Source organism: Podarcis vaucheri (genome assembly GCF_965113315.1).
Source record: "Podarcis vaucheri genome assembly, chromosome: 3".
Classification (NCBI taxonomy): Eukaryota; Metazoa; Chordata; class Lepidosauria; order Squamata; family Lacertidae; genus Podarcis; species Podarcis vaucheri.
This window is the reverse complement of record NC_138761.1, coordinates 106,767,376-106,792,597: the sequence shown is the minus strand read 5'-3', so window position 1 is coordinate 106,792,597 and position 25,222 is coordinate 106,767,376. Positions and strand designations below refer to the sequence as shown.

Sequence of the window (25,222 nt, the reverse complement as noted above, 5' to 3'; positions counted from 1 at the left end):
CCACATCACAATGCTGACATCTGAGGCAAGGATTAGGAGGCAACCGATTTTGTGCATTTTTATGTCCTTAATCCTACAGGATTTACAAGGCAACCTTTCACATTTGGGCTAGCAGCACCAAATGCTTAAGGCATACACAAACCATTCTGCTGGCATGGAAGAAAGCTAGTTACGGATCATTGCTTTGGAGGTCTAAAACTGCCCAGAAGATCAAGAGAAAGTTCCTCCAAGGATGAGAAACCAAACACAGCCCTGGGATGTTTGGCAGCTTTCATTCCCAACGAGAGGTATTGGAAGCTGTCTTAGAACTTATCTCATGGATAAGTTCCCTCATCTCATAGATATCAAGTGAAAGGTTTCAAATACTAGACACTTTTCAGTGAGACTAAAGCATGCAATGTGGATTCTGTTCTGAACACTTTCTTGTAGAAGCTTGTCCTATGCAGGTGTTCAGTTTGTTAAAATAAAAAAGCATCTCTATACTGGAGGTAGATAGCTACAGGGGAGGCTTCTGGTAGCCCTACACTCTTCTCATGAACTTGTGAGAAGCGCTTGTTACTTTTCACCTCCAGGCAATTTGACTGCACATGCATACCTTTAAAAGTAAAATATATATATAGTGTTACAGGTTCTACGATTTTGGCTCTCAAGATATCGAACAGTGTTAGAAACTGGGATAGAAAACTAGGAGGTCCAATGGCCAAGTTGTGGGCACCAAAACAGAATATCTAATCACCTCTTATTTTGGTGGGGGGACAACACTTTTTATTATTTTGATAAGCATGAACTAATATGCAATTCACATAAGAGATACATTGTTAATATCACATTTTTATCAGAAACTTTTAATACATTTTAATTCCCAAGTACGAATTCCAAAGGATCAGCGCATCCCAACCCACGCATTATTGTAGGAGTTGAGGATCCAGCCTCTTTGAATTGAAATCTCCAGAAAGTTATTTGAATGCTGTGGTCTAAACCACCGAGCCTCTTGGGCTTGCTGATCGGAAGGTCAGCGGTTCAAATCCCTGCAGCGGGGTGAGCTCCTGTTGCTCGGTCCCTGCTGCTGCCAACCTAGCAGTTCGAAAGCACGTCAAAGTGCAAGTAGATAAATAGGTACCACTCCAGCGGGAAGGTAAACAGCGTTTCCGTGTGCTGCTCTGGTTCTCCAGAAGCGGCTTAGTCATGCTGGCCACATGACCTGGAAGCTGTCTGCGGACAAACGCCAGCTCCCTCAGCCACTAAAGCGAGATGAGCTCCACAACCCCAGAGTCATCCGCGACTGGACTTAACGGTCAGGAGTCCCTTTACCTTTACCCTCTGGTTGGGTTTCTTTGATAACAAGAGATTGACACAACTATTTCCTATTAAGAGTCTCTGAATGCTGTCCTTGGTATAGCAAATGTTTTTGTTGGGTTTTCCCTATACTTCCAGCAGCATTTATGAAGACACTCTGAATACATGTATTTCAAGGATGTCTCAGCTGGAAGGCTGTGGATGGGAAGGATGTATATTCTCCAGGTGGAGACAAAGTAATAGTCTCTTCTCCCCCCCCCCCATTTCAAATGAGACATGTGTGGGAAGGATTTTAAGACACATATGCTTTTTATTGATGCTTTCCTAAAACAGCTGGATTATCAGCTTGAGTTATGCCCATAGTATTTACATTGAAACAGGGAGAAAACTCCAATATTTTACAAGCTACATACTAAATATCTTGGGTAGGTCATTATGCCATGGACTATCGTCATTATGCCATGGATTATGCCTTCAGATAGACCACAAGAAGCCTATTTCAAGCATCACTATGAAGTGGCGAGCTGGCTGAAGGAAAAAACTGGTGTCCAAAAAAGTACAGCAAGATGAGTGCTGGCCCTAGGAAGGTGTGTGTCACTAAGGCTCTGCTTCAGGCACCAAAATATATTGGATTGGTGCCAACTCCATCACCGGAGTTCCAAGAATATGTATCCAAGAATATATATATTGAGTTCAAGCCAGACCCCTTGTGGCATTCAGACTAATGCAACCAAAATTCTCTTCTCAATTTAGTCTTTTTTTAAAACAGAAAACCCAGCAAATTATCTTGTAGGAATTAAGATTGAGATCAGCTATCTCTGAGCTTCAATAAAGGACAGCTGTATGTGTGGTGATGTTGGTCACCATCCGCTAATTTTAGCTGCTCCAAGTTTTCAAAAGATTCTGAAGTTCAAGAACAAGGAAGGCGATAAGAAAGCTTTGTAAGCTTCACCACTTTAACTCACCACTTTGCAAACTGTGCAGCTGCTCATTTTACTCAGTGTGCAAGTTCTTAATGAGCTATAGTGCCATGCACTTTGCTCAGCTACAGCCTGTTGGGCTTCAAGCAGAGCAGGTCCAACTGCTTAGACAAATCGATGGCTCTTAATGTGGGTTGCTTATTAAGCAGCAGCTGGCCTTCAAGGGGGGAAAACAACAAGCTCTATTGTCATTTGGGGTTCTAACAAGATTCTCTCTAAATTCTAACCCTCCCTTAGCTGCCCGCTGATAATTCCACTCTGCAAAAAAACAAGTTCTAGAAAGTTATTTGACTGAAGCAACAGCTGCCTTTGGGTGAAAGCAGCTGACACAGCGTTGATTGGACTGTACCACTTCAAACTGCCTGAGGAAGACTGCATAGTTGGAAGCCATCCCATGGGGTAGGTGGAATTCTGTACTTGCACATCAGGAGGTAGAAACTAGATGAAAACTCTTCACAGTATCTAATTTTCCAGCCTCAGCTGCTTTAATACAGAGGAGCCTTCAACCATGAGATCTGGCAGCTGTAGTCTGATGTGGCATTATCCAGAAACCAATCTTATCATCCCATCAACTTTTACTGTAAGCTAGACCAAAGACATATTGTATTGTGTACAAACCATTCAGATCTTGTATGGAGACTAAACATGCTTGAGTGGCTTCTGTCAACTCAATCTTGAGTTGGTAGATGAAGGAATACCAGAAACTCCATTAGCTGGGCTTGGAAGAGTGTGGAGAACACCACACCTTTTTCATTTCACTGTATCTAAAAGTGTTCAAATTTGCTTGAACTTTTTTTTTTAAGGTAAAGGGACCCCTGACCATTAGGTCCAGTTGTGGACGACTCTGGGGTTGTGGTGCTCATCTTGCTTTATTGGCCGAGGGAGACGACGTACAGCTTCCGTGTCATGTGGCGAACCAGAGCAGCGCACATTCTGGTGAACCAGAGCAGCGCACGGAAACGCCGTTTACCTTCCCGCCGGAGCAGTACCTATTTATCTACTTGCACTTTGACATGCTTTCGAACTGCTAGGTTGGCAGGAGCAGGGACGGAACAATGGGAGCTCACCCCGTCGCGGGGATTCGAACCACCGACCACCTGACTGGCAAGCCCTAGGCTCTGTGGTTTAACCCACAGCGCCACCCAGGTCTTTTTTATTATTATTTTTTTACTGCAGCCCAATTTATGTTTCAGATTGCTACAGTGGTACATTGGTTCTCAAACACCTTGGTACTCAAACAACTTGCAACCCAAACACTGCAAACCTGGAAGGAAGTGTTCCAGTCTGCGAACTCTTTTCGGAAGCCGAACATGCTCCGTTTTGAGTGTTACACTTCCGTTTTGAGTGCCACACTTCTGTTTGTTTTTGCTATTTATTTTGCAGCTCTTTTTTGTTTTGTTTTTGTGACTGCTTAGAACCCAGTTCAGCTCCTGATTGATTGTGTGACTGCAGTACATTGTTTATTGCTTTCATTTTATGGCTCAGTGGTCTCATTAGAAAGTAAAAAAATCCATGTTAAATTGCTGTTTTAGGAATTGTTTTTAAAAGTCTGGAACGGATTAATCCATCTTGCATTACTTTCTATGGGAAAGCGAGCCTTGGTTTTGGAACAGACTTCTGGAACGGATTAAGTTTGAGAACCAAGGTACCACCTGTACTGTGCTGTCCTTGCTTGCTTTGCTGTGACGCTGCTAGACTTGCCTCCCACGTGAATAACATTTTAGCAGGTGTCTTACCCAGACAGTAGGCTGTCATTGAGAGGGAGACACCAGGCAGTTTCCATGCTGACTCACTGCTATCTCTCTCAGACATAGCAAGGTAAGCCTGGACACTTGATATCAGGAGATCTATTGGCAGATATGGCCTCTTGTGAGCAAAGCCCATCAAGGCGATGGATGAGGATGTTCAGACAACACCCACACCCTCCTAGTCAAGCTTTGGCCATGACTTTAAATCTCTAGATTATTTCCCACCTGAAGGATTTACCTCACCACTTACTGCAAAAAAACAGGAACCATGACCCAGGAGTAAGCAAAGCTGATGCAATGAGGTTTTCCATTCATGGAATCATAAAATTATAGAGTTGGAAGGGACCACGAGCGTCATCGAGTCTTACAACACAGGAATCTTTTGCCGAACATGGGGCTTGAACCCACAGCCCTGAGATTAAGAGCGTCGTGTTCTACCTACAGAGCTATCTCCATTCCTTTCATTCAAAGGTGAGAGGGAAGCACTTTCAAAAGCAATTTACTGTGATAATTCACCATTTCTCCCAACAGTACATTAAAGCCATAGCTTTTATGTACACCATTACGATACTATATAGGTCAAGATGGCACAGCGCATATATGACAAAAAGTATGTCGGAAGAGGCAGGTTAGCCAAAACTTTGTCCACAAGTACAGTGGTGCCCCGCAAGACAAATGCCTCGCAAGATGGAAAACTCACTAGACAAAAGAGTTTTCCGTTTTGGAGGTGCTTCGCAAAACGAATTTCCTATGGGCTTGCTTCGCAAGACGACAATGTCTTGCAAGTTCCTGCTGGTTTTTTTTTCCTCCCCCCCCTTTTCTAAGCCACTAAGCCGCTTATCAGCTGATCCGATCAGCAGATAAGCCGCTAAAAGCCACTAATAGTGCTAATCCGCCAATGGGCTTGCTTCGCAAGACGAAGAGAATCACAGAACGGATTCTTTTCGTCTTGCGAGGCACCACTGTAACAAGAGAGCAGCCACCCTTTTCCTTGGGACATTTCCACATACTATAATTCTGGTGGTTGCACAGTCCACATGGCTGGTGGCAAGATGGACTGTTGAGATCACAAGTGCCAAGAGTGTGCCAGGTCATCCAAAGTTAAAAGCCAAGTGGGAGCACTCCAACTATTTGCAAACATGGGGTTGTTCACCAAGACATTGGTGTAGTTCATACTTGGAAGCTCACCATTTCTCAGGCACTGCACTCTTCCCTTTGAAAAATTAAAAAATGTTTTCACTTATTTGAGCGCCCAGTTTGGTCCAACCAGGACCTATCCATATGCTTATGCTAGTTGCACGTCAACAATATTTTATCCTGGGAACCTGAGAATAGTTACCAGTGTTTGAAATTAGCCAGGCACCAGATCTGGACAGTTTTTACACACTAATACCCCACTCTGTAGAATTCTATCAGTGATATTTTATCTGAACTAGCCAAATATTTAATTGAGAGTCAATCACAGTCAGTCCATCATTTGAAAAACAAGACTTTAGAGCCATCTTGCCCCAAAATGGCAACTAGACATTCTGTTTTGGTGACTACCCTCGGTTTAAGGAGCCATTTGGCACCTAGGTTATATACAGTGGTACCTCGGGTTACATACGCTTCAGGTTACATACACTTCAGGTTACAGACTCTGCTAACCCAGAAATAGTACCTCGGGTTAAGAACTTTGTTTCAGGATGAGAACAGAAATCATGCTCCGGCGGCACGGCGGCAGCAGGAAGCCTCATTAGTTAAAGTGGTGCTTCAGGTTAAGAACAGTTTCAGTTTAAGAACAGACCTCCGGAACGAATTAAGTACTTAACCCGAGGTACCACTGTATCTTAAGTTTCCAACACTGAGAGTTACAGTTCAGATCAGGTTATAGATAGGTGTCATGGTGGACACATTATGACAGCTTTGTTAAGAAGTTTCAAGCTACTAGCTCCCAAGAATCTCAACTAGCCCACATGGCCACAGATACCAGCTTCAGTTGTATCTGATTCCAAGGACTTGGGGAGAGTGAAGACATGCATTCCTCACAAAGCTTCCCTGTCTGGTCACCTGGACACAATTCTTACTCACCACAGGTGACCAGGAGTGTGACTATTTTACAACTCTCTGTTCTAAGTCTGCCAGCCAACCCTACAGTGCCAGTGCTCTACAGTGGGCATACAGTATTTCCCCCTTTTACTGACATCTGTTCCTACTTACAGTTAAGGAAGCACCATATACTAGTCCTTGGCTTCAGCAGGATGGAGCTGTACATTTAAAAAGACAGTTTTAAAAGGTGCCATTTCCTTATGCAGACCTCCATCTGGGGTGTTCGAAATGCTCAAAGAAAGGACTTGGCATATTATAACTCGTTCCTCTGAAAGCTGTGGCATTTAAGGACCTCCCTGCCCCCCCCCCAACCCTCGCTAATGATCTTCTAAAATGAAGCAAAAGTCATTAATAGTTTTGCCTGTTTAAAAAGTTCTGCTCTTTGAGAAACATATACCAAGACATTGACAGACCTCCCAGTTTCTCCTGAACACAAGCCAAGAATGAATGGAATAATAGGTAGCATAGCCTATTCCACATAATGTGCAAAGTGATGGTAGAAATTGAATTTGACCCAATATAGTCATCAATAAAATATATTAGGGTTTTCTTTGTAACTTCACAGCAAGTACTGCTCTCTCCCACTGAGCTTGTATGACCAGAAGGGGAAAAGACAGTTAAGCATTTCAAACAAGAGTTGAGTCATGATTTACAAAGGCTACAAAATGGCACAAGAGAAGGTAGCATATCACTTCAGACTGCAGGTGGGACGGTCGTGGTTTTCAAATGCTCCCTTGCATAAAAGATTCCATGCAAGTAGAAAACTGGCACAGCAAGAAGTGGGCTGGGAGAGTCCTCCTCTTCTTGCTATGCTTGGTTTTGGGCAGGGTTGTGTTTACCGTGTTTAACCATGTTTTAATTGCTGCAACCCACTCCGGGACCTTAGGCTGAAGGATGGGTGATAATTGTAATATTAGAATAATAATGGGGTACCATAATACACACAGGATTCCTGCCTGCAATCTGAAGCCCTTGTCTTCTACCACCTGCTTCTTGTGTAGGCCAGGCTTCAAAAGTATTACACGCCCAAGAAATGAAGTCTTGCCGTTGTTTGGAGTTTTTCCATCACCTGAATCAGAGACATCTATTTACTCTTTATCATTGCCTATTCGACCCAGAGGTAGGGGCAGATCTACTGATGGATCTCTGCATGATTTCCAGTAGGTCAGCAAGGGGTTTTAACAGCAGCAACAAAAGTACTTTTCCCTAAAGTAGGCTTCCGATATGAAGGAAGCTAAGGAGGAGGGGACTTCCATGTGAAATAGCTGGGAGCTCAACTCAGTGCTTTAAATGCATGTTGTGAGTGTGACCTAACAGTCATCTCTTCTTCCCAGAGAATCCAGGGAACTGCACTTTGTTGAGGCTGTTGACTTCGCAGAGCTATACAGTGGTACCTCGGGTTACATACGCTTCAGGTTAAATACGCTTCAGGTTACAGACTCCGCTATCCCAGGAATATTACCTCGGGTTAAGAACTTTGCTTCAGGATGAGAACAGAAATCGTGCTCCGGCAGTGTGGCGGCAGCGGGAGGCCCCATTAGCTAAAGTAGTGCTTCAGGTTAAGAACGGTTTCAGGTTAAGAACAGACCTCTGGAACGAATTAAGTACTTAACCTGAGGTACCACTGTGATTCAGCATCCTTGCACTACAGTCCCCTGGATTCTCAATGACTGCTGAAGCGGTACAATAATGTTCTAAATGCATGATTTGGACGTTGACCTCAGTTAAGTTCTGGTACTGAAAGCAAAACTCTGGACTCAAGAGTGTGTTCAGAGGCACCCCGATCTTTAAAGCCTAACTTTGCACTTGGCTCTCGTGGTTCTATTATAAGTGCATCTGACAAGCCTGAGGTCTGCCCATGCACGATTTAGCCTAGCATTTCCCCAGTTGTTGTTGGACCACAATTCCCATTATCCGTAGCTAGGCAGGACCAGTGGTCAGGGATGGTGAGAGTTGTGGTCCAACAACAGCTGGGGACCCAGCTTTGAGAAACACTGAGCCTACTTGTCCCCTTATTCCTTCAACCATCCAGATCCTTTTGCCTCCTGGACCCGTGTCAGGCCCAAATATTTAATTCTGCTACCTCCCTCCCCTTTTTGTGCTTGGCACGCAAGTCCCATTATGCCAAGACTCTTTGGCTCACAGGAAGTGCATTAGTAATCGCCACAAAATTACCCCTCAGTGACCTGAGGATCAAGGCCGATAGTTAACACAAACTCAATTAGAGTAAAAGGATGACAGAGACATCACTAGGGGCATAATCTTACAAAAAGTAGTATGTGAACACTCAGCCATCTCCACTTATTACATAAGTAATCCCTTTCACCACCTCAGAGGTGATTAGGCTAGCATTAATTCAACTTTTAGAAAGCAAGGGCTGAAGCAAAAAGACACCGAAACTGGCTAAGGGTTTGCAGCAAATTTTATGACAGAGCTGAAAGGGTGATCACAAGCTGCACTTATCCCCTGTGGTTGGAAAAGCACATTAAGCCCATCAAGCTAACCTATTATTTTTTTACTTAAGACTCCTCCCAGCAGAGGTGACGGCTGATTCCTTTCTACTTAACAAAGCATATACAGACGTCTTTCCCATCAGACCTCACAGATGAAGACACAAACACACCCACATGCTCTTATCTTTCAGCTCTGTGAGGCCTGCTGAGCTGTGAAGGTTATCTCTGATCTGAGCACAACAAAGCCAGCTGCATGGCACTGAGCAGTCTAGGGACCTGTTTACGTAGGCAAAGGACCTTCTGCTGCTGTATTCCACAAGCAACCTCCAAGGCTTACAACTAAGGCTCCGGAACTAACAATTTCACAAGGAGCCACCTTCTGCAAGCTTGATGTGGCACCATCATGCTTATGGTAGAAACAGATCTGACCGGCAAAACAATGGATAAGCTGAGCACATCTATATGTGGCCTGGATACTAAAAACCCTCCTCCTCTTGCACAATTCTACCTGTGCATTAAGATTATATTCTGAAGAACCTCCAAGTCCCCTGCCATCAGAAGTAATGCGGGTGGCAACCAGAACAACCTTTTCCAGTTGTGGTACCTTGTCTATGGAATTCCCTTACTAGGAGCTTTGTCCTGCACCATTCCAGGTTTTGGGGCACGAAGAGAACATTTGGCCAGGCATTAGACAACTCTCACACTGGAATTCCCAATTCTTCTGCTGCCTTTTTGCTTGAATTTGATTTCTGATTTTATTTCGTTTGTGTACTTGAATTTTCAACAAGCTTCTGACAAAGTCTTCATCAGAGACTCCTTAGTGAGCTTAGCAGTTATGGGAAGATAGGGCAGGTGATCTTATGGACCAGGTTAAGAAACAGGAAAAAGCTGACAGTTCTCAAAATGGAGGGATGGAGAAATTGGAGCCCCCCAAGGATCTGGATTTGGGATCCCTTTTAATTACCCCTGGGCCTCAATTAAGCCCTCCGGGCCTCTGTCTGACCCTTGAGTCTCTTTCCAGGCCAGATTCCTCACTTGCCTTGCTTCACACACATAAGCACTTTGTTTTTTTGGCTTGAATGTGTCCATAACTTTTATACATTATTTTTGATTGCCTAGATAGAGGATAGCAAGGGAGCATGTGAGTTTATGTAGAATCTGGCCAACTGCACAGAAGTAAAGCAGTTGCAAAAGGAACTCTCCAAACTGGATGAATTGGGAAATAAAAACAGCAAACACTGTTCAGTGTAAGCAAGTGTGAAGCAATGTACATTGGGAGGCAAAAATAAAAATCCTAACTTCACATATATGCTAATGGCATCTGAACTGGTTATAAGAGAACCAGAGAGAAGAGGTTTGGGTCATATTTGGTAGCACAGGGAGGAACATAAGAGTCTTGCCAAAGACCCATCAAGTCCAGCATCCTATTCTCACAGTGGCCAAACAGGTACCTGAATAGGAAGACCCCAACCTAGGTCCTATGTCTATACGCAGCACCATTTTTCCTCACTTGTTATTCCCAGGAACTGGTATTCAGAGGCATGCTGCCTCTGACACTGGAGGCAGAAAGAACATAACCTCATCCTCCATGAACATGTTTAACCCCCTTTTACAGTCAAAGGGACGCAGATGGCGCTGTGGGTTAAACCACTAAGCCTACGACTTGCCGATCAGAAGGCCGGCGGTTCAAATCCCCGTGACGGGGTGAGCTCCCGTTGCTCGCTCCCTGCTCCTGTCAACCTAGCAGTTCAAAAGCACGTCAAAGTGCAAGTAGATAAATTGGTACCGCTCTGGCAGGAAGGTAAATGGCATTTCTGTGCGCTGCTCTGGTTCGCCAGAAGCAGCTTAGTCATGCTGGCCACATGCCTCGGAAGCTGTACTCCCTCGGCCAATAAAGTGAGATGAGTGCCGCAACCCCAGATTCGGTCACGACTGGACCTAATGGTCTCTTTACCTTTACCTTACAGTCATACAATTATGGCAGTAAATTCCAGTTTTAACCATGCACAGTGCATAGGACTGGGGTACAAAGCCTTGCAATACAAGGGTCCTAGGGAAGCTCATCAAAATAAGAAGCTACTCCTTAGGCCCACCCTCAGTAAGATACCATCTTGCTTTTATCCAGTCTACAAACATGTCTGGAGCTTCTGGCTGGTTTAGATTTCAGTGTCTAGCATGCAACTTAGCTTTCAAACTGCAATGTTACTCAAATGCTAGAGGAGTGATTCAGATGATATACAAGACATTGCCTTGTATCACTGATAGTGCCTTCAGCATGCTGCATGCATAGGTTTCATGCTTGGCATCAATGCTTGTTCTGAGAGCTCGGGTAATTTTCCCCCCTTGTGGTATTCTAATCAGTTAGTCCCAGCAAGAAGCAGGTAGTATACAAAATGTTGCCAAGGTAAACTTTTATTACTTTTTGGACACTTGCAGACTGGCTGTCTGAAACAGATTCTCATCTACTCACTCACACGCCCCTCCTGAATTTAATTAAACAGGGTGCTGATTGAGTATGTAGGCCAATTTTCTCTCGAATTAGTTTTAACCTTGAGTCAAAAGACATTTTGATAGACTTAAGGTATATAAAAAATGAGTTCCATTGTGAAGGACTATTGTGTATTTAGTCATGCCTCAGCATGCCATTTTAAGCCACAGTTCATTGAGTAAAGCCCTCAATTTAGTGCAGAGAAGAGTACAACATTCATTGTGCCTCTAAGCTTCTCAATTGAAGGGTGGGGTTGAGAATTGGGAATTTCAGATGCAACCAAAACATAAGAGGCCAAACTTGGCATTGAGGCAGCTACAATTGCAGGAACTGACAAAATACTAAAGGAGACAAACTTGAAATAACATTCAATACTCTCTGCTGTTGGTCAATAGGGACTTGAATCTAAATCTCTCCTCACAGTTCCAGTTTGGGGGGAGGGTATCTGCAGCTGTTAAAAAATCATGACAGATGATAAGAACTCTTATATCATCACTAGTTTGGCCCAGTGTTTGGTATGAAATTGCAAACTAGGTTCTTTTCTCTGTGATATTACTGAAATTTCTGCCATCACATGGGGAATCTATTCAGATAGCGGTTTTTAAAGGGGGGGGGAATAACCACAGACCAAGTAAATCTAAAATACTACAAAAGTCGGGAACGAATGTGCATGTGAAGTTTCACTCCCCATCATTTCCATTCCCTTAACAGGGCAACCCTATGCATGCTTGTTTATTCGTAAGAAAATACCATGGAGTTCAATGGAATTTACTTCTGGAGCATGCATGGAGTTTTGAGCAGGAATATGTGTCAGCCTACAAATCACTTGAGGCAATCTACAAAAGGCAAGTTTTCAGTGCTGTTTCCACCACCACGCTTTTGTTATAATGCAACCTCCATGTATTACAGATATCTATGGTCAATATCTGTATTTTCAGGCAAACAATAGGTCATGCACTCTCACCTGTGGAAACCAGTTAGGAGACTCTTCTATCCTGTTAGCCACCATATATCCCATTACCCTTATGGAGCCAACAGTCTTTGAAGCTGTGTTGCAAAACTTAATAGCTCACCTCCCTCTAGAACACTATTGCTGCCCTTTTCAGCAAAGCTTACTCCTGCCTTTCAACAGTATATATTGTTGCATTCACACTTCACAAGGTGCGATATTAGCAGAATACCCAGACATTAAATAATAACAAAAACCATGTTAAGCTTGAGGTGGCAAGAGCTGTAGGGTAAGAAAGGAATTTTTTTTGGAGGGGGGATTGGTCTGCAAATCTGTGCATAACTTACCTGGGAGCAAGTTCCATGGAATTCAGGGACACTTACTTCCAAGAGGACATGTACAGGATGGCACTGTCATCCATCTTTGAGCAATGAGTCCTCCCCACTTTGCTGGAAATCCCAACCACCTTTGTACAAAAGTGTTTCCTCCAGGGAAGAAAACCAATGAAAAACGCTGGCTGCAAGGCTCTTCATAGAAAAACTATAAGGACCCTTCAAGTCCAACTTGGTAAATGTGCAAGGTCCTCTTGAGAGCTCCCTTATCATTTCACAACAGTTAAGATGGCATGGGAGAGCTGCACTTTTTGATATCTAATCCAGTAGCTTCCCCATTCTCATACCGTACATGTCCAGAACTTGTGATGGCATCAAGAGTTTTATACTGTGCAGGAGAACTTTCCAATAACAAGGAGTTGATGTGTGTCACCTTAGACAGGAGTCTCTTGCAGCTACAACGCTCATAGATTAGTCTGCTTTGTCAGATGAATTTGTAGACTGCAGGGCCTCTTATCAATCATTTTCCATCAAATGTGTTGAAAGCCTCTATGCCAAGTTAGCCAAAAGGTTCCTAGAAGCCAGAAGGTGCTTCACCATCGAGTCTAAACAGGCCTTAGATCAGAAAAGAACAAGCACTGCCTGCTAGACAATGTTTAGATCATCCAATAGCACCTTAGGCGTAATATCATGCCAAACTAGATCAGCTGAACTCCCACAATGCCTGGCAGTTCCAACTGTGGGAGTGTTGCAGCCTGGAGCTGATTTTCGGTTATTGGTAGAAACTGGTATTATCAGTTTGCTCAGTACAGTAGCCTAAACTTTGGACTAAAATGGTGCTTTCATAACCAATGTTTCGTTTGCAAGGCTTGAACCCTGACAAATTCTCAGATACCCCATATCAAATTTTAAAGACAACTACTAATTTATTTTTTGCTCCTGTAAGCACTTCATATTACTAAGGAAGAATGATAAAGGATGCTCCGTGAAGCTTTATTGATTGCATTTGAGTGCCCTCCCCCAATTTTATGTCTCAGTCTATATGCTTTGGCTGTGCAATATTCTAAAGAGTCACACTACCTCATCACACAAAGGCAAATACCAATGGAAGTGTCTAGACTAGGGTAATCAGAAGTATATGCTTTACTTCTCGACTGTTCACACAATATCCCCAAGTATTTTCCCTCCTTATAAGAAAATAAGAACTGCATTGGCATTGTGCTCAGTCACAACAAGCAAAAAAGAGGTGGTTTCAGAAGTCTCCGCTCTTGTGCTTTCTATAGTTTTCACTAATCAGACTCCATCCATTAGAAGCTATCAAACATTGTTTCCCGAAAAAAGGTGTGGGGGGGGAGAGAAACCATGCCCCTAATCCTTTTTCTTTTTGCTTTCCTGTTTTGACGAAGAACAGATGGAGATCACACTTTTTAATGGGAGACTATGTAGGTGCAAGTCCACGTAGGAGTTCACTCCATCAAAACAGGATGGGGCAAACCCTTATAATGAGAGCCAGTGTGGTGTAGTGGTTAAGAGCGGTAGTCTCGTAATCTGGTGAACCGGGTTCGATTCCCCGCTCCTCCACATGCAGCTGCTGGGCGACCTTGGGCTAGTCACACTTCTCTGAAGTCTCTCAGCCCCACTCACCCCACAGAGTGTTTGTTGTGGGGGAGGAAGGGAAAGGAGAATGTTAGCCGCTTTGAGACTCCTTAGGGTAGTGATAAAGCGGGATATCAAATCCAAACTCTTCTTCTTCTTCTTCTTCTAAGCAAAATGCATTGGTGTTAGCTGCACACAGTATTTTGGACAGACTCTTCATCTATATGGGACTATAAAGGCAGCTAAAAGATTCATAAGCATTCAGGCAGAGTCGCTTTCTTCTCCTCCCTATGTATTAAAAATGGACAGGGAGCAGGATTAGCTAAGCCATGATTCATATAGCCACCACGTTTGAACCAGGAAGTTAGTTAGCTTCGACTGTAATTGACAGCGGCCTTTCTCTTCCCATGTTACCAAACCATCAGACTGTTTTAATAAAAGGCTTCGGGGCAAGTCAGCATCCCCAGGGTGGCTTGTAAGATGGAAAAACAAAATGCAAACAAATGCATAAACATGGAACAACATCCAGGCTGAAATAAATCCCAGGAGATAAGAAGTTTAGATACACTGCTGGATTTCCAAAATTTTGAGCATTTGAGAAAATAAAGTTTGGGTGATCAAAGTTTTGCAACCGGTTCACCCTAGGTGCAAATCTGAGCTAAACTTCATTCCTAGCCAACAGCATGCAAAATTTGCTTTCAACTATGAGGTATGTTTGGAGAACATGGAGCACAGGGACTCCAACTACTTAAGTCAGGCTCCTTGTGATACTACTAAAAACATTTTGTACCTTAAGACAGGCCTGCATTGAAGGTCATCTACACAGCACAGGAAACTCCCATTCCTGGAGCTCAAGAAGCTGTGGCAATTCTGCTTACCATACTGAGTTTTAGTCTTGCACAGTCTCAAGGTAACAGAAAGGCTAATCCAATCCACAAATTACACAACTTTACAGGGGAACACAAAAGCTAGCACCATCTCTTCCTTTGTTAGATTGGTACGTTTCTACCACACTGTCATATGAAGAGATGTAATTATTTTAGGATGCCATTTTGTTGGCTTGAAGACACCAAGTACATGCTGGTGTTTGTGTTTCAAGCTCCAAGTAACCCTTTACCTATTGTTCTGAGGCACTTGGGTTACGCTATGCAAGACCACACACACTTCAGAAAATTTGGGCCTGCTTGCCAGGCAGACAGTGAGATTATTAAGAGAATCATTAAATTAAAAGTGTGCATTCATCAATTGAACTGTTCCTTTCACCAACTCTTGACAGCTTCTGTTTAGGTTATAGTGTCCTTGTGTGTTCTACACAGGACAACAGGATAGTCTCTATACAAAAGAATCCATGAACACAAATCTGACATCAGAAATAATGTATCATAGACTAGGAAAGAATTTCTGCTACTGATCTTAAGGGGGACCATAGCTGAACAAAGCAACTTATTTCAAAGGGAGATACCAGCACAAAATTGCAAAGTTGAATTGTATTTATTTGAGTCTGTATAAAGGCAACTGTTTCACCTCCCACCACAGACAATCCCAAGCTGACTGATTTGCTAGTTAGCCACTGCTGTCGCAAAAGGACACTGACCTTATTTTCCAGGAACACATTCTAGTTCTGATTGAATTATCATTATCTGTACTTCATGCCTTCCAGCTCCCTCTGGTCCTACTGCTTACAACTTAAATCTCCCCTCATCCCTTACGGTTGTATGCCTGCAACTGAAGACGACACTTCACACATGCACATCTGATGAAGCAGACTCTAGTTCACAAAGCTTTTATGCCGTAATACAATCAGCTAGTCTTTAAGATGCCAGGGTTTCGCAAACTGGGGTCTCCAGCTGTTTTGGGACTACAGTTCCCATCATCCCTGACCACTGGTCCTGCTAGCTCAGGATGGTAGGAGTTGTAGTCCAAAAATTATGTAAGTTTGAGAAACCCTGCGCTACACAACAGCATGAGTATGCTACCATTTAATCAGCCAGGCATGCTGCTAACCACACAAATACAATATAATACACTGACAGGTGCAAATATGAAGGCTCAGAATTATGTCAAGTGTGCAGAACTCCCTAAACTACTATTTTCCCAATTAAGTTAAGCAGCTTCGATCTCTTCTCTAATTAACTGTTGACCGAGTTAGGCTCAGTCTGTAACCCTTGGGAAATTAACCTTTAAACGAGCATGAAAGTTGCAGAAGTGCAAACCCACTGCCATTTCTACAACCACTAAAAAGGTTTTATGCTGTTATAAGTTTGCAATTGCACTGTGGCAAAATAAGGAGGAAGGTTGGAAGAATTTGGAGTTGTAAGGTTGGAAGAATTATGGAAGAGTTCATTTCTTGAGAGTGTAGAGAATTGGGGTAATTTTGAGGGGGCATGAAGACAGGGGAATAGCTAATATGGTCATTTATCGAACCCACATTCCACACAGGAACCTTTAAAAAGAAAAAAGAAACAGAAGTTGCTGGGGTGTCTTAAGTTCTCCCCCTGCTGCTTCTGAAATACTGTGGACTGGAGTACTGTTTAACAGAGATACCTTTAATATCCTACTGAAGCTGGTGGACAAGCCTTGGAGTATGTTCTCCAATGCACTATTACATTCATGCAGATTTTCAGAAGTCCTGTTTATTATGCAGTGATCTCCCTTAAATCAAAGGTAACTCATACTGGCTTCAATCAAACGGCCTCAGTCCTGTATACATGAAGGAGCGTCTCCACCCCCATCGTTCAGCCCGGACACTGAGATCCAGCGCTGAGGGCCTTCTGGCGGTTCCCAAATGAGGTTACAGGGAACCAGACAGAGGGCCTTGTTGGTAGTGGCACCTGCCCTGTGGAACGCCCTCCCATCAAATGTCATGGAAATAAGCAGCTATCCTATCTTTAAAAGACATCTGAAGGCAGCCCTGTTTAGGGAAGTTTTTAATATTTAATGCTGTATTGTTTTTAACACTCAATTGGGAGCTGCCCAGAGTGGCTGGGGAAACTCAGCCAGATGGGTGGGATATATAGAATAAATCATTATTATATTATTATTATTCAACTCAATTTCACATGTGCACCCACAGATTATACGTACTTTGATGCAATATTTAAAAGAAAATAAGTTGAGTAAGGCCAGCAAGCAAGTTATCAGTTACAGATACAGAACTGTGCAGCCAGGGTCAAGGGTTCTAGCGTTCAGTTTTCTCCCCCCCCCCCCAATATGGATTTGACACATCCTTCCAAGGAGAGGCCGTTGATTCATAATTTATACGCACTGCAATCAGAGTTGTGGTGGCCAATGGTGACAAGAGGCAACCTCTGAACATAAACAATGAGTTAAATGTCAGAATGAAAAGTCTCAGAAATGAAAAGGTGCCTATAAAATATTCACCCACAGTCATTTCTCAGCACCAGTCCTCAGACTGGAGAGGTGGCAGCAGAGCAATGCTATGCAAAATCTTCTCAGTTGCCTTTCTGTTCGTTCGTATCCATCTTCCAAACAAAGCAGCAAACTGAGCAACCACAGCTTTGTCCTCTAGATGCAACATTTGTCCTCCGGGTACAAATGTTACTGGCAACAATTATAAGTGGACAAAGAGTTTCATGTTGGATGAAAGCTATTCAGACAGGAGTCATTACTGAGTGCTTGGATGCCAGAGATCTCTCTCTACCCTCAGAGCTCCTAAGAACTTCCCAAGTAAGACGCAACTCATAGTCAGCAGCTGTACATGATGCAGCTGACACTGGGCTGAACCATTTCAGTGAGTGGATGGAGGGGAGACTGAATGTCTCTCCATAAATTCTCTGCCCATTCAGAGCTAGCATTTCCCAGAAAAATGCCGACCCCCTGAAATCTCAAGAGGCTAAGGTAAAGTCTTGAGAGTTTCTGGCTATGATTGCTTGCTGAAATTTTCTACAGTGGTGCCTCGCAAGACGAAATTAATCTGTTCCGCGAGCCTCTTCGTCTAGCGGTTTTTTCGTCTTGTGAAGCAACCCTATTAGCGGCTTAGCGGCTACTAAAGGCTTAGCAGATTAGCGGCTAAAAGGCTATTAGCGGCTTAGCAGCTTAGAAAAAGGGGGGAAGCGAAAAAAAATCGGAACACTTGCAAGACGTTTTCGTCTTGCAAAGCAAGCCCATAGGGAAAATCGTCTTGCGAAGCAGCTCAAAAATGGAAAACCCTTTCGTCTAGCGGGTTTTCCGTCTTGCGAGGCATTCGTCTTGCGGTGCACCACTGTACTGGATTTCTTGGTTGACCTCCAGGTAAAACAGATCTAACCATTTCAGATGAGAAGAATCATTAAGGTTGCAGCAGTAAGGAGTCTTTCAGTTTCAAACAACAGTAAACTACTCAGTCTGTATATACAGTCATACCTCGGGTTACAGACGCTTCAAGGTTACGTTTTTTTGGGTTATGGACTGCCGAAACCCAGAAGTACCAGAACGGGTTACTTCTGGGTTTCAGAAGTCCTGCATGTGCAGAAGCGCAAAATCGCGCTTTGCGCATAAGTGCCGAATCGCAACCCACGTGTGCAAAGACGCGCTGCTGCGGGTTGTGAACGTGCATCCCACACGTATCACATTCGCAACCTGAGCGGCCACTGTAGTTGGGTAGCTATAAAATGTCGCGTCACCACTACAGTTGAAATTATGTTTTAAAGTGAAATAGGAGGAAAGGCTATATAGGCCTACGTAAGGGTAGAAGAGATGGATCAAAGTCTATAGAAGCCTCCTCCACACCCAATACCCAGGTAATGGTGCCACTAGAAAAATATCACCTTTCCTTACTAAGGTCCTCGGCTGATTAAATTCACCTTTACTCAAACCACCACAAAGCTCAGAATGCAGGCAAAATTGGGGGGGAAAGAATCACAGCCAATTCCCATTTTATTTTTTTAACAACCCAACTCTTAACAAGGTCACTCTACAGGAAAGGAACTTCACTGGAGAAATCAATAGACTTGCTTGGCAGCAAGTAAGGATTTTAGTGTGGGAATGTTTAAATGCAAATATAAAAGAGAGAGAGAGAGATTGATTGATCCCAGGAAAGATCATTCAGAGCCCAAAATCCTGGCATACTTACTGTATTTTAAAGATATGCCATTTTACATATAAACAATATACAAGGAAGAACAGACCGGTGGATTATCTCCCTCAGTAAATAAATGAGGTAAGTTTGTTGCCCAACACTGAGTGAGTCTGAAGTGTCTGCAGCAACTAAACCTCCAGTACTTTTATCAAGACCTTTTGCCAGGTATCTCTCCACTTGTAGAGGCAGGAGAAAGTCAACTTTCTGTGGGCGTGACTCTTCCTGTGAGAAGTAGGATCAGATTCAAGGAGCCTCCATAAGTTTTCAGAAAATCATACCCGGCTCTTTGATAAAGCATGTATAAAGCCTAACCAGAGTTGAAACTAGACGACTTACAGTGGGGATGATTTGTAAGTGAGTCAAGTCTAGCTAAAAGGTTGCTAAGTAATTATTCACTTGCCATGTGCAGCACACATAAGCAGAGCTCCGACAGATGAACTTGTTCCAGATGTGCATTCTACAATCCAAGAGTTTAACCCTTGAAGCAGTTTGGGGACACCGTCCCCAAATATGCACAGCAAGACTCCAGATTTATTACCTCTAACTTGAAGTAAATAGTACTGGCACCAATGGGCCTTAGAGATAGTTAACATATGTGTCTTCTTATCACGATGGCCTGCTCCGCTGAGTCATGAGTTGCATGCGTGAATGAACCCTGCTCTGCCAGATCAGCAGAGAGAAATTTCATGCAAGCTGCCAAGATGGCAAACAGAGGGATCAATTAACACAACCAGCCCTGTTGCCTTCCAGGTGGTGTTATTATAATTATAATTATTTATTAAATTTGTATACTGCCCATCACCCCAAGATCCCAGGGTTATTCACAACAGAAAGATGCAAAATGAGAATGCAAAATACGTAACAAAAATAAACCAATAACCTCCCTCCCACAACACATTTTAAAAGCCATAGAATGTTAATCAGCTGAACGCCTGGATAAGAAACATTTTTGCCTGGTGTCTAAAGAAGGTGCCAGATGGGCCTCCCTGGGGACAGCATGGCACAAACAAGGAGCAACTTGTTTGCAGAAAAGGCACTTTCTCGTGTTGCCACCTTCTGGACCTCTCATGGAGGAAGCACACAAAGAAGGGCCTCAGATGGTGATTGCTAAGTCTGCGTAGTTTGCATGGGGAGAGGTGGTCTTTGGGCTACTGCGGTTCCTGAGATTTACAGGTCAAAAGCAGCACTGTGAATTGGGCCCAGAAACTAATTGGCAGCCAGTGCAGTTGGGCCAGGATCAATGTACAGTAATATGCTCAAACCATCTTTCCCTGGCTGCTGAATTTCCCACCAGCTGAAGTTTCTGCCACGTTTTCAGAGGTAGCCCTATGTATAATGCATTGCAAGATGATATTTGATTCCAACTCCCTTCAGCCCCAGCCAGCATAGCAAACAGTCAGGGATGACCGGACTTGCAGTTCAACAACATCTGGCTAATGGGATACAACACATCATCATCGTCATCATTGCAAACTGTTTTAACTGATTTCAACAGAATGCATCTTATATATATTTATCTCAGGTGTCAAAACATCAAGGTAGGAAGGTGATTTTTCAGATACTTGGGACACAAGTCATTTAAGGCTCTAAATGTCAACATATTGAATTTATGCTCTCAACAATGTAAACCACTTGAATTAGGCCCAGAAACAAAGTAGCAACCAACCAGTGCAGCTGGTTATAGGAGCTGTAAATGGGATTTTGGCCAGTTAACTGGCTACCGTGTTTGGAAACAATTGAAGTTTCTGCATCGTCCTCAAGGGCCGACGAATGTAGAGCATTATTGCAATAATCTCGCAGGAAGTTCAAAAGATGTCGAAGCTGATGAACCAGCTATAGATTGACATGACAAATCTGATGCCAGCTCCCATTGGGAACATGTGGGCATGTTATGTAGCAGAGAGGGTAACATGGAGCCCTGCAGTATGTCACAAGACAATCCCGATTGCCCTGAACAACAGGCCTCCCCATAACTAAGAGCCCTGAAGGAAGGAGCTAAACCACTTTAATGCAGCTTCACCCACCTCTCAGTACCATTCAAGAAGGTCAAGAACAAGGAGGGAGGTCACACTCCTCCATCTCTGTTCCAAGAAATATTATCAACCAAGGCAGTTTCAGTGCCATGACCAGGTCAGAAACTAAATTGAAATGGGCCAAGATAATCAGTTTCCTCAAAGCATACCCAAAGGTGGACTGCCACCACAAAGGGGATAGTCGCCAGTGTGTGACACGTGTGGTAGCTGATAAGAGAACCTCACGGGGTAAGGAACAGCTCAAGGAAAAGACCCACTATCCCTACCCACTCTACCCTACCATTCCTGCAATGATGCATTAATCACCCTCTAGACCCAAATGCAGGTGGCGCTGTGGGTTAAACCACTGAGCCTAGGACTTGCTGATCAGAAGGTCAGCGGTTCGAATCCCTGTGATGGGGTGAGCTCCCGTTGCTCAGTCCCTGCTCCTGCCAACCTAGCAGTTCGAAAGCATGTCAAAGTGCAAGTAGATAAATAGGTACCGCTCCAGCGGGAAGGCAAATGGCGTTTCTGTGCGCTGCTCTGACTCGCCAGAAGTGGCTTAGTCATGCTGGCCACATGACACGGAAGCTCCCTCGGCCAATAAAGTGAGATGAGCGCCACAACCCCAGAGTCGGTCATGACTGGACCTAATGGTCAGGGGTCCCTTTACCTTTACCTAGACCCAAACAGTCACTCTCCATCAGCTAGCTCTAAGATGACAAGAACGCAGGGTCAAGGGTGCTTGACCACACTTCTCCAAGCAGCTTGCTCACATCCTCAGTCAAAAGTGACACAGCACAGATGGAAAAGACAGTGCTCCAGATTCCTCATTACGATGCCTAATTCTGCCTGAACCCCGCAAAACTGATGCAGCAGACTTCCAAGACTGTCGAAGCAACACTTTCTTAGCTAGGTAATTAAAAGCCCATTCACCACATCAAAAAAGGCCTGCTAGACAGGCACTTTCCTTGCCACTGCCACCACCCATGGCAGAAGCAGAAATGTGCTCTCACCTACACTGAGTCATGTTCAGAAGGAAATTTGCACCACCAGTGCTCAACCGTTGGCTCTGTTTTATTGCATGTAGGTCAGTAGAGTACACACACCAAACTCTCTCTCCTTCTCTCTCTCTCTTTTTACAGTACACACTGCCTTGGTTGAGAAATGGTACAGATCAATTTTAAGATTGTACAAGTGAAACAAATTAAATTTTGCACGGGACACAGACATGCTGTAAAAGTACGAACATGTGAATTCCCAGATTTGTTAAGGTAGACGCTATGGGAGTGGCAGGTAGAAAAAGGGCATTGTTTATTCAGTGGCGACATCTGCTGGTGCAGTGCTCAGAGGGGAGAAAAAGATAGGATTGAGATTTATTATAGGTTCTAGAGTTTGAATACGGTCTGTTTTCACTTACAGACTAATGTTCTGTGGTTGTAATTTTCAAAGCAGACAACTCATTATTTTGCTTCAAATGTATAACAGCAAAAAAATTCTGTCTTTAGTTTTGCTGCAACTGTACAAGTATCCAGAATGATTGCCTGGAACTTGAATTCAAAGTACATACTGCCGTTTTAAAACTTTTTAATGATGCAATTCTCTGTGCAATGTAAATAGGCAAGTGGCACATGACAGGGAACATCAATCAACAGGTATTATGAAGATAGGGATGTCTGTTTAAGCTTTTAAACCCAGGTTTCAGGCTTTAACTGCACAAGCCATAGAAATAGATTTTTAAAGTCACATGAGGCAAAGAAAGAAGCTAACAGATTCTAAAGTCATAAAGTATTACATGTGCTGAGAGGCGCCAGTGCAGAAAGTTGCAGGTACCCAACAAACTACCTATGCCCTCTTTTGATTATAACTAGTGGGACCAAGTTAATTATTAAGTTTAATCCTGTCCAACGCTAGGAAAAAGAAGTGTTCTTGAGAACTATCCTGTCTGCAATTTAGATTTAAGTGTCATTTTATCAGCTGTTACCTGAACTATTTGATTAAACCATCTTAGAAAGGAGGGGGAAGAGGAAAATTACTTCATTTAAGCATAAAAGAGAAGATTCTTGCTTGTGCAAGCAAAAGGTGGGGGGAGAGAGAAAGAGTCTCTTTGAAGACCTATTAGTGTTCTGCCTTCAAGCCTGGGTGTTGAGCAGTTCCGCTGTTTCAGGCGTTTTGAAAGCCAGAGCCCTGCCCCTTGTTATTTGGACCCTTGAAACAAAATTCAAGATCCGTCTTAAGGATCCAGGCATCTCAATAAGAATGTGAGCAGCTCTTCCTTTACCCCACCATCAGTCACGGGGACAAACGTAAAATTGTACAGTTGGAAGGGACCCCTGAGGAACCTCTAGTCCAACCCCCTCCCATACTGGGATCAATCCTGCAACCTTGGCATCTACACCTCTTGGGAACAAAACCACTGGTAGCTCAGGTCAAATGGCTAGGGAAATGCAGGAAAGTTGGTCAGCAAAGCATCTCCCAAGATCTACTTGGCAAGACTAAGTAATTGTGGTGGCTCTGTCAGCGCTCTTTTCCCCAGGCCGTCACAAGTTTGTAGGAAGAAGTCTGCCTACTCCAGAAGCAGCCTCATCTTTTCAGTTCTCACAGGGGCATGAATTAGCAAAAGTCCATTTGCACCCATCTGCCTTAGTTCCAGAAATCCTTGCTCTCCCCCCCTCCCATGTGAAAAAAGTCAAGTCCTTCACACATCGTCTGTAGGATTACCATATGTCGCAACTTCCCCACCCATGATGGCACATCAGCGCCTCCAGAGTCACCTCCCACAGAGAAGCTTTGTAACGTGTGAACCGGCACAGCCCGCCGTGCCTGTTTGCTACTTCTCCAGCTGGAAGCCCCTGTATGAGAACCCGGCACTTCTGCACGCCCAAAAAAGAAAAGTATGATTGAACAACTATTTTGGGGAGGGGGAGGGGGAGAGCGGGAGAGCCGCCCTTAAGGGGGACAAGGCGTGCCAACTCCTGGCTTAGGTAGCCGAGTTGCAACCTGCCCTTCGGAGTTAAAAAAACACCACGACAAAAAAACCAGGGAGCAAAGCGGGCAGGCCGCTTCCCAGAGCAAGGCAAATATCCGGCTAAGAACAGGGAGGTGGAGGAGGGGGAAAGAAGGAGCAGGGCGGCACAGAGAGAGAGAGAGAGGCGCTTTGAGGTGGAGGGGAGAAAAATTCCAATCAGGTTATGAGCCTCCATGGTCTGGTTTGAATTAAAGCCTTCAGGCTCTGGAATCCCCCTGCCGACACAATAGGCTGTTCTTGAAAAGGGCTTTTCGAGAGGGCTCTGCGCCCCAGAACCTGTTGAAAGGGGAGGGCGCACCGGGAAGCGGGGGGGGGGGTGTAAGGAAGGAGGGAAAAGGCGCTTGGGGGTTTCCACCATTCCCAAGACACCAACTGGAACCGCTTTCCAGGCGCGGGAGCGCAGCGGGGCAGAGGAAGGAAAAGGTCCCGCGTTTCCCTCCAGTTCAAGCCAAGAGAGGAGGACGGGGCAGCCGCGAAAAAAGAAAGTGCCCCCGAGTCTCCCCGGAGCTCTGGGCTTTCTCTCCGCCGACCACGTGGAGCCAACCATCCCTGCCTCCCTGCCGGGGAGCCCAGGCGGCGCTCCAGCTCGCCTCCCGCGCTGCCTACTCACCGCCGAGAGCGCCTGCGAGCAAAAGACCAACGCGCACAGCAGCCGCGCCACGCTGACCGCCTTTGCCATCGCCAAGGTAGGTAGGTAGGTAGGTAGGTAGGTAGGTAGGTAGGTAAGGCAGGTAAACCCTCGGCGGCGGCTGCTGCTGCTTCCTCGCTGCCTTCTCGTCACCGGCGGCTGCGGAACCAAAGCGCACCGAGACGGAGCAAGACCAGCTCCTTCTGCCTTCTGATATAAATCTAACCTTCACCTAGAGCCCAGGCGCCGCCCCCGGGCCGGCTGAGGCGCCGCCCCTCGGCCCGCCCGCCACGCCCCCCCTCCTGCCTGCCGCTCGGACCATAAGGAGAGCTTCCTTCGCCCCGCCGAGGTTCCCCCCCCCCTCCGCCCTTGTGTCTCTCTCTCTCTCTCCCGCGTGGCTGACGAAATCCTCCCGCCTCGCGCTCGCCTTCAGCCGGGTCACGTGGGTCGCCGGACCTTGGCTTCGAACCCCGACGGCTCCGCGCATTTTGGGGGAAGAAGAGCTTGGAAGCGTGTGTGGAAAGTCTTCCTCTCCCCCGCCTCCCTA

General features: G+C 44.7%; 1 protein-coding gene across 1 annotated transcript in view; it reads right to left on the bottom strand.

The window, feature by feature from the left end:
- SDC1 (syndecan 1) overlaps window positions 1–24,897 on the bottom strand; it is a 33,461-nt gene extending 8,564 nt beyond the window's left edge. The window contains exon 1 of the mRNA XM_082215636.1: window positions 24,658–24,897. Within this exon, the coding sequence (XP_082071762.1) occupies window positions 24,658–24,726 (69 nt within the window). The 5' untranslated portion in view covers window positions 24,727–24,897. The remainder of the gene's footprint in view (window positions 1–24,657) is intronic.
- Window positions 24,898–25,222: the final 325 nt, after the last annotated feature.